Source organism: Emys orbicularis, chromosome 6 (assembly GCF_028017835.1).
Source record: "Emys orbicularis isolate rEmyOrb1 chromosome 6, rEmyOrb1.hap1, whole genome shotgun sequence".
Lineage (NCBI taxonomy): Eukaryota > Metazoa > Chordata > Testudines > Emydidae > Emys > Emys orbicularis.
Genome location: NC_088688.1, coordinates 59,227,466 through 59,239,620, shown reverse-complemented (window position 1 = coordinate 59,239,620; position 12,155 = coordinate 59,227,466). Strand labels below are relative to the sequence as shown.

The following is a 12,155-nucleotide window of genomic DNA, read 5'->3' as shown; positions in this document are numbered from 1 at the left end:
TCCCCTCTTAACCTACATTCCCCTTTCAACCCTTGTGTATTAGTTCTTTCATTCTCACAAATTTGTTATATATATTTATTTGAATACAATAGCTTTAGATCACACAAAATACAACAGAGTAATAGATTCATAGATTCTCGGATTGGAAGGGACCTCGAGAGGTCATCGAGTCCAGTCCCCTGCCCGCATGGCAGGACCAAATACTGTCTAGACCATCCCTGATAGACATTTATCTAACCTACTCTTAAATATCTCCAGAGATGGAGATTCCACAACCTCCCTAGGCAATTTATTCCAGTGTTTAACCACCCTGACAGTTAGGAACTTTTTCTTAATGTCCAACCTAGACCTTCCTTGCTGCAGTTTAAGCCCATTGCTTCTTGTTCTATCCTCAGAGGCTAAGGTGAACAAGTTTTCTCCCTCCTCCTTATGACACCCTTTTAGATACCTGAAAACTGCTATCATGTCCCCTCTCAGTCTTCTCTTTTCCAAACTAAACAAACCCAATTCTTTCAGCCTTCCTTCATAGGTCATGTTCTCAAGACCTTTAATCATTCTTGTTGCTCTTCTCTGGACCCTTTCCAATTTCTCCACATCTTTCTTGAAATGCGGTGCCCAGAACTGGACACAATACTCCAGCTGAGGCGTAACCAGAGCAGAGTAGAGCGGAAGAATGACTTCTCGTGTCTTGCTCACAACACACCTGTTAATACATCCCAGAATCATGTTTGCTTTTTTTGCAACAGCATCACACTGTTGACTCATATTTAGCTTGTGGTCCACTATAACCCCTAGATCCCTTTCTGCCGTACTCCTTCCTAGACAGTCTCTTCCCATTCTGTATGTGTGAAACTGATTGTTCCTTCCTAAGTGGAGCACTTTGCATTTGTCTTTGTTAAACTTCATCCTGTTTAACTCAGACCATTTCTCCAATTTGTCCAGATCATTTTGAATTATGACCCTGTCCTCCAAAGCAGTTGCAATCCCTCCCAGTTTGGTATCATCCGCAAACTTAATAAGTGTACTTTCTATGCCAATATCTAAGTCGTTAATGAAGATATTGAACAGAGCCGGTCCCAAAACAGACCCCTGCGGAACCCCACTCGTTATGCCTTTCCAGCAGGATTGGGAACCATTAATAACAACTCTCTGAGTACGGTTATCCAGCCAGTTATGCACCCACCTTATAGTAGCCCCATCTAAATTGTATTTGCCTAGTTTGTCGATAAGAATATCATGCGAGACCGTATCAAATGCCTTACTAAAGTCTAGGTATACCACATCCACAGCTTCTCCCTTATCCACAAGACTCGTTATCCTATCGAAGAAAGCTATCAGATTGGTTTGACATGATTTGTTCTTTACAAATCCATGCTGGCTGTTCCCTATCACCTTACCACCTTCCAAGTGTTTGCAGATGATTTCCTTAATTACTTGCTCCATTATCTTCCCTGGCACAGAAGTTAAACTAACTGGTCTGTAGTTTCCTGGGTTGTTTTTATTTCCCTTTTTATAGATGGGCACTATATTTGCCCTTTTCCAGTCTTCTGGAATCTCTCCCATCTCCCATGATTTTCCAAAGATAATAGCTAGTTATGATAATGTTATATCTATTTTAGTCTTATTCTATAAAAATCAGAAAACTGCATATTCTGGATTCAGGTTGCTTCTTTTGCTGTATTGCCAACTCTTGCAATTTTATTGTGACTAGTGATTTTTGTTGTTTTTTATCTGTCTCTTGAAAACATGATGAAATACTGCCAACTCACAAATTTTCCCTTATTCAAAATTGCCACTATTCCTATTTTTGTCAGTGAAGCTAAAGCCAGCAAGATGGCTGCCATTTCCTTACAGTCATGTGGAAGTGAGGCTGCCCTTAATGAGGGCACTGGGGTGAGCAAGAGGCAGATTTAGGGGTTGAAGGAGGATGTGGGGGGGGCAATAGGGAGGCTGAGGGGAATGTCGAGGACAGTGATGGATGTGAGAGATGGAGAGAATGGCAACTTTTCCAACCTGGGGGTGATGGTGGGGAAAGGGTGTCTCCTCTGAGCAGCCAGCAGAAGGCAGTATTGTAGTATTACCAACTTTTGTGAACTGATGGCCAGTCATTGGAATTTAGAGCCTGTAGGAGGAGCTTTCACAAGAAGCTCCTCCAATCCCATGACCTTCAGGGCTCAGCAGAGCTGTGTGCAAGAGCCTTGGGGCTAAGGACATAGACCTGCCCTGCCACTGAGTCTTGCCTTCAATGTATGATCCTGTAGCACAGAGAGGGTCCTGGGACAGTGGAAGGCAGTGGAGAGGGGACTCAGGGAAAGGCTGCTGCTGGGTCAAGAGCCCCAGACTCAACAGCAACATTCCCTGCTTCCTGCTGCCTTGGAACTTCTCCTGTACTTGGGATCTGGGTGGAGGAGAAGCCCTGAAGGCAGTGAGCCAGGGGATGGAGGGAGTCAAGGATGTGGTACATCTGGGTACAGGGAAGAAGAGAACCATAGGGGGCAGCAAGGCAAGGAAGTGGGGGAGTCAAGACAGGGATGGCAGTTCACTTACTTTAGAAGGGAAGAGAGGGAAAGTAGAGTCTCCATCTGAGCAGCCAAGAAGAGGGGTGCATTTTGTGTGCATTAAACACTGACTTTTCAAAGTATAATTACCACACAGACATAGCCAGAAGAGAAGAGGGGAGTATAAAGATTAAAGAATTAGTTAAACTAGTCCAAACTCCTGTAGAAGTACTCTTATTTCTGTTTGAGGGGGTTATTTCTCTTTAGCTTAAACCTCTTCCTAATTGATTTAAGATCAATCAATATAAGCTTGGTTTAAACTGAAATAAAAGTGTCCACACATCCTTTGGCACTGGTTTTAACGGAATGAGTTTAAAATCATATCTTAAATTAAATCAGTGCCAATAGTGTATGTAGATGAGTCCTTAGACTCTGGTCCTTTGGGCATGGTATGGACCCTACTTAAGTCCCTATCTGGGCTAGGAAAATAGATAGTGTTTTAAAATGATCATTAACATTTTAAACACTGTTCAGCACTTAGCGTAGACAAGGTTTTAGCACCTTTGAAAACACATTAGCTGATCAACCATAGGTTCCCACATATTGTCAACTAGAATAGCTAGCACTTTTTAAAAGTTGTTAAACTATATCTACACTAGTTGCAAACTCAGTTTAAAGTTGTGGTATGTAACATGTTTTCAAATGTGGCCTATTTTCCTGTTCTAGACAGGGTTGTAGATCATGGCAAGAAATAGGTTCTTCTCTCTCTCTTCTCTTGTTGTCCCGTCTACCATTCCCTCGGTTTTTTGCTTGACAATGGCTAGTAGAGAGTTTTCGTAAGTTTAGCCTGCATGTGGATCAGAGGCCTTAAACCTAGTCTCATGGTAATTGGCTTACAAGGTGAATTGACTCACAAAAGATTGTCAGGAGGATTTGGTAGCCCACCCCACCAGAATCTGAAGCTTTCTTCACAGCAGTAGGTGTACTGGTAAGTTCACAGGTCCAAGTCAGTAGGAGAAAGGAGCCAGAAAGGTTGGCAGTCAGAGCCAGGGGAACAAGAAGAATAGGGAAGAATAAGATAAAAAGTTAGCACTGGCAGTGAGCCTGTGCTGTTTACTTAGCTCTCCCAATGCTTCATTTAGATGTTGAATAGTCTAGTAGACAAGACTGAGACTGGTGGGACACTACACTTGAGAGCTTGGGAGACAAGGAGCAAAAGTTTCTCATTATCTCTCTCTCTCTCTCTCTCTCTCTCTCTCTCTCTCTCTTTCTCTCTGTTTAGTGTGAATTTCCCCTACTTTTAGATCTTTCTTCCATAATGTGACACTAGACCCTTTGAGCTTTTTTCCTCATTCTCTCAAGCCTCTTCTTAAATCTGAGTGGCCGAACAACTTGCTACTTTACTAGATATGGTATTCAAATACCTACACAGTGCCTTGCAGGCCAGGAAAATACTATGTGAAGGTACTCTCCCAAGTTCCTTCCACAGCCCAACCGCTACCAACTTGGCACACCAACATGAGACACCACTCAGTAGACTATATACTCGAGACTTTTCAATACAGTTTTCCCTCTTCTTTCTTCCGTGCTTTCATCAGCAGTGAAGTAGTTAAGAGTGTTAAAGAGTTAAAAGCAGCAGAAGTGTGATTCCCAGCACAGGTAGACAATACCTAATACACTAATTCTGCTTGAGCTAATGTGCTAAAAATAGTAGTGTGGCCATGGTGGTACAGGTGGCAGCTTGGGTTAGCTGGCCAAGTACAATCCAGCCTGACCCCCTGGGTTCAGGTAGCTAGCCTGAGCCACTGCCTGTGCCAGTCTGGCCACACTGCTATTTTCAGTGTGCTAGCTCAAGCAGAGGTAATACACATATGTCCCCCTGAGCTGGGACTCACATCTCCTAGCTGCCATGTAGACATGCCCTGAGACAGACCTTACTATTTTGGTTTACCCTCTAGTCACATTTTCTAAGTTTTCTTCAAAGCTATGAGGGATAGAGACTTTTTTAAAAACTGAAAGCTTAGATCTGGCGCATAAGATGGCTGTTACCAGGATAAAGTACCAGTTTGCCAATCCAGTGCAATGCAGCCAATTCAAGTCTCTTCTTCCATGGTTCTGTATGGTTCCCTACCAGATAAGACTCTTTAATGGTAGCCCAGCAAATACCTTCATTGAAAATATTAGCTGGAGGCAAATTATCCATTAAATCATAGAATCATAGGGTTAGAAGGTACCACAGGGGTCATCTAGTCTAACCCACTGCCAAGATGCAGGATTTGTTGTGTCTAAACCATCCAAGACCAATGGCTATCCAGCCTACTTTTGAAAACCTCCAGTGAAGAAGCTTCCACAACCTACTGAAGCATTCTGTTCCATTGTTCTACCATTCGTACAGTTAGGAAGGTTTTCTTGAGATTTAACCTAAATCTGCTATGCTGTAGTTTGAACCCATTGCCTCATGTCCTGCCCTCTGTGGCAAAAGAGAACAACTTTTCTCCATCTCTTTTGTGGCAGCCTTTCAAGTATCTGAAGACCACTATATATCCCCACTTAATCTCCTCTTTTCTAAACTAAACATACCCAGTTCCTTCAGCCTTTGCTCGTATGGCTTGCATTCCATCCCTTTGATCATCTTTGTCACTCGCCTCTGGATCTTTTCCAGTTTCTCTACATCCTTTCTGTACATTGATGACAAAAATTGGACACAATACTCCAGCTGAGACGTAACCAACACTGAGTAGAGAGGTACTATCACATCCTGTGACTTGCATGTTATGCCTCTGTTAATGCAACCTAAAATTGCATTTGCTTTTTTTGCAACAGTGTCACACTGGTGACTCATGGTGATGCTGTGATCCACCACAACTCCCAGATCCTTCTCAGCAGTGCTGCAGCCAAGCCAGTTTTCCTCCATTATATATTTGTTAATTTTGTTTTTCTTCCCGAAATGTAGCACCTTATATTTGTCTTTCCTGAATTTAATTTTGTTGTCTATAGCCCAGTTCTCCAATTTATCAAGATCCCTCTGAATTTTAGCTTGATCTTCTGAAGTTTTGGCAACCCCCTACCCAGCTTTGTGTCATCTGCTAGCTTGATCAGTATGCTCTCTATACCTACATCCAGGTGTTTAATAAAGCAGTTAAATAATACTGGACCCAGAACAGATCCCTGTGGAATTCCACTTGAGACCTCCCTCCAATCTGACATTATTCCATTAATAGTTACTCTTTGTTTGCAATTATTTAACCAATTATGTATCCACTTAATGGTAGTTCTGTCAAGCCTGCATTTCTCCAGCTAATTTATCAGAATGTCAATAATAATGTATGGCTTTTCTCTCCTCTAGTAGATGCCTTTGGGGTGAGTGTCTTGACTGAGCTCTAGCAGAGAGCAAAATCTCTGTGCCTTCTACTTAGGAAAACTTTATATCTATCAGATTTTAATCAGAGTGCCAACATTTTATCTCATTTATAGGTGACAGGTTTCTAACAGGCTTTGGGAGACCAACGAGGAGCTATTATCAAATCTCGTAGATGGTGACCAATGGCAGGCAGGTTGACAGAAAGATCTGTAGCCCCAGACATCAGATGAAGATGTTAGATGAGTTTGTGAGCTTTCTATACTTTGGATCATGTTTTAGACTGACGGTAGTGGGTCCCATTCCAGAGGACTAGATTGCTCAATTTGTAGTTGCTTTGACGAGGCTCAGTTAGAGACTCTGAGTCAGATTTCTACCAATATGACTGGTATTTCAGTTTGTGTACCACTACCTGGTTCCTATGGCACTGGTGGGAGTGGTCTGTGTTTTAACCTGGTACCCCAAATTGGCCTCAGGTTTGGTAATTAGAGGTGGACTATGGCAGACAATAGTGACTCCACACTTAGAAGCAAGCAAGCCCTGTAGCAAGTTATTCTGTAACACAAATCAGCAAGGAAAGTGTGTTGGGAACTTGATGTTCTTTAGGTTTATTATAGCTCCTCAAAGGCTTTTCTCCTATAAGCCCTGTATTAAAATTGCAGGGACTGAAAGAGGCTGGGTAACTGTTTTATTAAGTTTAAAGTTTTAATAGAGTTGCAGCCTGAGGCCTTTATACCAAAGAATTGTATTGTGAGTTTTATTTGCACCATTCACAAAATAGTACCAGCAATATTTTGTGTATTGCCACAAAAATACTACTTTAATGTCACACTCCTGTAATCACTTAAACCCCTGAAAACAATGAAATTCGCTGGCCAGGTGAACATTTGTTGGTTTATACTTATTGTAATATCCTTAACATTTTTTTGCACCAACCCAGCCAAACCTGCTACTTGATCAAATGGAGTGTTTCTCCGGGGAAGAGGAAAGCTCATTCAAATGCCAGTCATAAAGCAGAAGTTAATCCTGCTCTAGGATGGACTAACTACTTTGCTTTTATGAGTGTGAGTGAAGTGAAGATTTGAAAGAGTCATAGGAAGGGCTTACAGGCATATCCCTTCTCCCAGGTGAGCAACTAGAGTCTTTAGAAATAAGCACTATGTCCCCCCTCTATATGGAGGGGTCTTCAGAGAAAATTCTCCCAATTGCTCCCCGGCTGTGAATTCTTCTGTCCTTCCCCTGCCCCATTACTTTTACAAACAATTCACAGAGCCCAGCACGTCTACGGAGAATTTGTGCCCATTTGGGTGTTCATTGAAACCTGAGGAATACCATATCCATGCATCCGAAGAAGTGGGCTGTAGCCCACGAAAGTTTATGCTCAAATAAATTTGTTAGTCTCTAAGGTGCCACAAGTACTCCATACCGATATTATATCATATCTTAATCAGCAAATGAGGGTGGAAGGCCTAGAGGAAGGAGAGACTTCCCAACGAATTCAAATTTTTAAAAAACAGTTTATACTCAGTTCACGAAATGGATGAAATTTTGGACCATTTCTTATTTTGACTGAATCAGTGTGCCCATTCCTAATCAGGAGTGCCCGGAAGGGCTAAGTGTGCCAGAAGCCCCAGAGAGCTCTTATACCAACAGCTGTAGAGGATAAATTTTGATTGGTGGAGTCCTATAGAAATAGAGACATAGTTTAATAACCTTTCTCAAATTTTTGAATATATGTTGACATAATTAATGCATAGCTGTGATGTTTAATGTCAGCACAATAGACTTATGTGCCACAGACTGAGAAATGCCAAGTGTTCTGCTCCAGAGGGGCTCCCATCTAGACTCTCTGTTAGATGCCTTTTTGAATCCCTGGACACTGGGACTAATGTATGCGTCCCCCCCCCCCCCCCGATCTCTGTGATATTGATGGTCCTGAGGATTTAGGCAAGATACTGGATCGAGGACCATGATAGTCCTAGCACAGGCCAGGCAATTCTGGAATTCAGATCTGGTAAGCTTCTCAGTGGTAGCTGCTGATCATTTTGCCTGTTCTGCCCAACAGTTTTGCAGCACAGCAGTGAGATGCTATACCAGCTGGCTGACGTTCACCAAAAGAAGCTGTTCAGCTGAAGTTCAAAACTTTCTGCTCCAAAGCAGGAAAGCCTCAGCTAGACTGACTTATAAAGCTTAGCAGAAGAGATTTTATATTTGGTCATCTCAGCACTAGCTCTCTCTCTCTCTTGACAACACTCATTTCAGTGATATTGGACTATTTACTAGCTCTGAAACAATCTGGACTTTCTGATTGTTCCTTAGGAATATTTGCACATCACCCTCTTTCGTATTCAGGGCCACACTGTATTTTCTTACCCTACAGTGGCTAGATTCCTTAAGAGCCTTATTCATGTTTTCCCTCCAATTTTGGAGTCATCTCCCTCTTGGGAACCTCAATATAGTATTAACAGAGTTGACAGACTCTCCCTTTGTTCCCTGTACCATCTAACAGTGAAGACTATTTTTTTTAGTAGCCATTATATCCTCTTGACAAGTAGGGGCGATTCAGACCCTCAGGGTGGGTCCCCCTTATACAGTGATTCATAAGGACAGGATTATTCTCAGGCCTCATCCCAAATTCCTGCTTAAAGTTGTTTCAGAATTCCATGTGAACCAATTTATTCATCTTCCAGTTTTCTTACCCAAACCTCATTCCATCTTGGGGGAAGCTAGACTTCATACACTTGATTTAGTAAGGGCACTGTCATATTACCATATCAGGACAAAACCATTCAGGAACACACCTAGATTGTTCGTAGCCATTGTGAAAGTGAAAGGATCAGTTTCCTCACCAAGATTATCAGAATGGGTCTCTAATTGTATAAGAACATATTATGATCTAGCTAAGTTAGATTTACCTACCCACATAAGAACTCATTTTCAGTTGCTGAAAAAGTGTGCTCTGTGTTTCTGAAAGCTAAACAGAGTATATTGATAGTACAGTACATTGTTCAAACTGTATAATTTAGGGAAGCTGGGTATGAAGATCTTGTAGGGGCAGTGTGTAGGTATCCTTCCCTTGGAATTGTTTTTAAAGGATAAGTCAGTTGGTGCAATCAGCATTTCCACCACAACAAAGGGAGGGGGGAAATACTGTCCAAAAGTATATTTATGAACTCTAGAGGTAAATCATCTCTTGCAAGGGTTATTTAACAGTATCCAGAGAGGAGGCAAGCTCCATAAGAGGTAGTGAAATTTCTGTAGCCTTCCCTTCAGTTTAGTAGCAGAACTTTCACCTGGGAGCTCCCTCCAGCACATCACTGTTGTTAGCCTTTGGCTGTCCCAGAAGGTTTTGGTTCCTGGAACTGATGGATCACCCGCTTAATCTTCAAATAGAATGGTATGACCCAGGATTTGGTATACTACAGTGACTCTGCTCATATGGGTCTTTTGACCTGACTCTTGACAGGGTGTGTAAGAAGAGCAAGGTGGTTTTGGAACAGGTGATTTCTATATTGTATGAAGAATCAACATCTTCATGTGTTTTATAGAATTTGAGCCTATTTGGGGCCTTATACAATGATAGAAAATCTAATAATTTTAGCTATAACCCTCATACCATTCATATCTTTGATCAAAACAAGCTGAATGTTTTTACAAAATTCTCCAAGGTATCTTGGACTTTCCTCTGAACCATCTAGTACTGGCCACTATCAGAGATAGGTAAAGAACCACTGGTCTGACCTGGTATGGGAATTTCTAGGTTCACTTTGCAGTGATGGTGAATATTTTCCAGCTAGCCAGAGTATTATTTTCATTACATTCATTTTAAAAAATGCATAAGTGGAAAACATGAAACATGACAATTTAAGATGTGGAAATGCAGAGGTGATTTGGTGGTAATATTAGTAGTGCTCAGTGAAAAGGATGTGCATGTCTACAGTACTGTTTAGCAGAAATAGAAAGAGCAAGACAGTTTGTACAGGATGTTGGCAAACATTGCTTCTGTATCAAAAGTATGGATTTCAATGTTCATGTCTGTTGATGATATGAAAAGTCATTCACAACTCCATTTTAATGGTCTCTCGTCATTTCAGAGAAGTAGTCTATTATGTTGAAAAATAGTTGATTCTATTAACAAAGAAGGGCTGGCTTTATAGAGAGAAATTGTCCATGTAGCCATTACATGAGAGGAAGTTGGAAAAATAATGACATTTAGTACAACATACACAATGGTGAAAATAATAGTTGTGAAATGCAGTTTCTATAACTATAATTCATTACACTTTCTTTGATCTGTTTTTTACCAATTAGGGTCAGGAGATTAAAAACTTTTGTCTGTTTTTGATATCACTCTTCCTTTGCAGTCCCTTTATCCTGAAGACCAGTGTTGAGTTCTAGAGCATCTTTGTCAATTCATGTGTGTTATTTGCAGCAATCATTTTATTATTTTTAGTAATCACATCATTTAGATATGTCATTGGGTCAAATTTTAATGGAGGCAAGTATATTAGCAAACAAAATAATATTGATAGGCTCTGATGATAGTGTGCATGAGAGAGACCACAAAGAATTCTGGGACCATAATAGGAGCGCAGGGCAGCTAAATTGGATAGAAAAAGAAAAAAAACCCATACAAGTCAAAGTAAGATTGTACATCAGAAAAACTACAGCAATCTACTGAAAATTAGTAGATGATAGTCATGAGTAGCTTACAGTGAACCACGGGTTCCAGCTTCCCTGAAGCACAGAAATAGGAACTTGAAAAAACTTGTAAAAGGTGTCCTCAGGGAATCTTCCATTTTTTCACTATGATACCTTTCATCCTAGAATTGTCAAGCCACATGGAAAATAATAGGACGGAATAGTTCAGTGAGTTAAAAGTTAGTATTATTTCTTTTATCAAAAAATATTAGGTCTTTCTGTATGTCTGGAACTGTTAGGATTTGTATAAACTTTAAAACAAGTGAAGTCAACTTGTATTACTCTCGCTTTTTTAATTTAAAATCATTATCTGTCACTAATCAGACACCATTCAAGTGAAAAAAGAACTTAAAGCCCATATTTTTTAACAGATGATTCAACGAGAGGCAGATGTAAAGAATAAGGTAACTGCTGTGGCGTTGACAGACTCTGTTCACAATGTGTGGCATCAAGAAGCTGGCAAAACTATTCGAGAATGGATGCGAGAGGTGAGAATGGTTTTTAAAAGAGTTGGGGCAGACACTGCTATATATGATTCTACAAACATGTATTTAAATACTGACCGCTTCCATTTCTTTAAGATACACAAGAAAGCATTTTTAAAGAACTGTGTAAACAGCATGCCTACATCTGTCCCTGAAATAATTTCAATTAAAAACATTTTGGGAACTCAGTCACCAGTGAAAACCAATCAAAACTGACTGTAGTTTTCTTTTCTACTATACAGCAAGGTATACACAAATATCATGTAAGGCACATGATCTGGTCACAGAGTAGGGTACTAGGAGGCACTTAGGACTCCTGGATTCTGAATCTGTTTGCTTTGTGGAGCAAGTCCTTTAACCTTTTTGTGCCTCAGTTTATGATCTGTAGAACTCCTGTAAATTTATCCACCTCACACAAGTGTTATGAGTTTTAATTGTTTATAAAGTACTTTAAAGATCCTTCGGTGAAAGGGCAAAGCATTCTTATTACTTCTGTACTATGGGAACTGCTAGTTGATCTGAGGTTAACCGGATATTGGTTTATGGCCAGCAAGCACAACTTTTTTTCTGTGGGTAGAATATAACTATATACATTTATTAAGTATGGGCTAGCTGCAATTAAAAAAGAGAGAAATAATTTGTAATGTGAGATCAACTAAACTCTTGTTTGTGAATCTGTGTTCCTGATCAAATAAAGGTCATAGTGTTGTCATTGGGAATGTTTTCTGTATTTATCTATTCTTATTTTGAAATTTTAAAACAAGCAATATATAGTGCTAATATAAGCTAATGTATCCTGTACTTTTTAATAGGAGTGAGTTTTCCTGTGGATTTAGTGAAACATTGTTTATAGACTGCCTATTCCTAACTTAACCTTATAGTTTTATAGGCCATGACTGATGGGAATAGAGAATCACCTGGGATGCAGTCTGACAGCTCTGACTTAAATGTTAAAAATATAAAGAATACTAACCCCTCTAGGCTCTGTCAGAAAAATCCCCATTTTTTATGGGAAATCAAACCCTTAAAATATATGTTACACAGTAAAACTGAAAATGTTAAGTCCTATCATTTGAAGCTGACAACTCATTTTTCTCTGAACATTTAGTGTGA

At 40.3% G+C, this 12,155-nt stretch overlaps 1 protein-coding gene across 1 annotated transcript in view; it reads left to right on the top strand.

Moving 5' to 3' along the window:
* Positions 1-12,155, top strand: part of ARB2A (ARB2 cotranscriptional regulator A) — a 354,588-nt gene that overhangs the window by 247,973 nt on the left and 94,460 nt on the right. Inside the window, exon 9 of the mRNA XM_065406106.1 lies at positions 10,929-11,045. Coding sequence (XP_065262178.1) covers positions 10,929-11,045 — 117 coding nt within the window. The remainder of the gene's footprint in view (positions 1-10,928; positions 11,046-12,155) is intronic.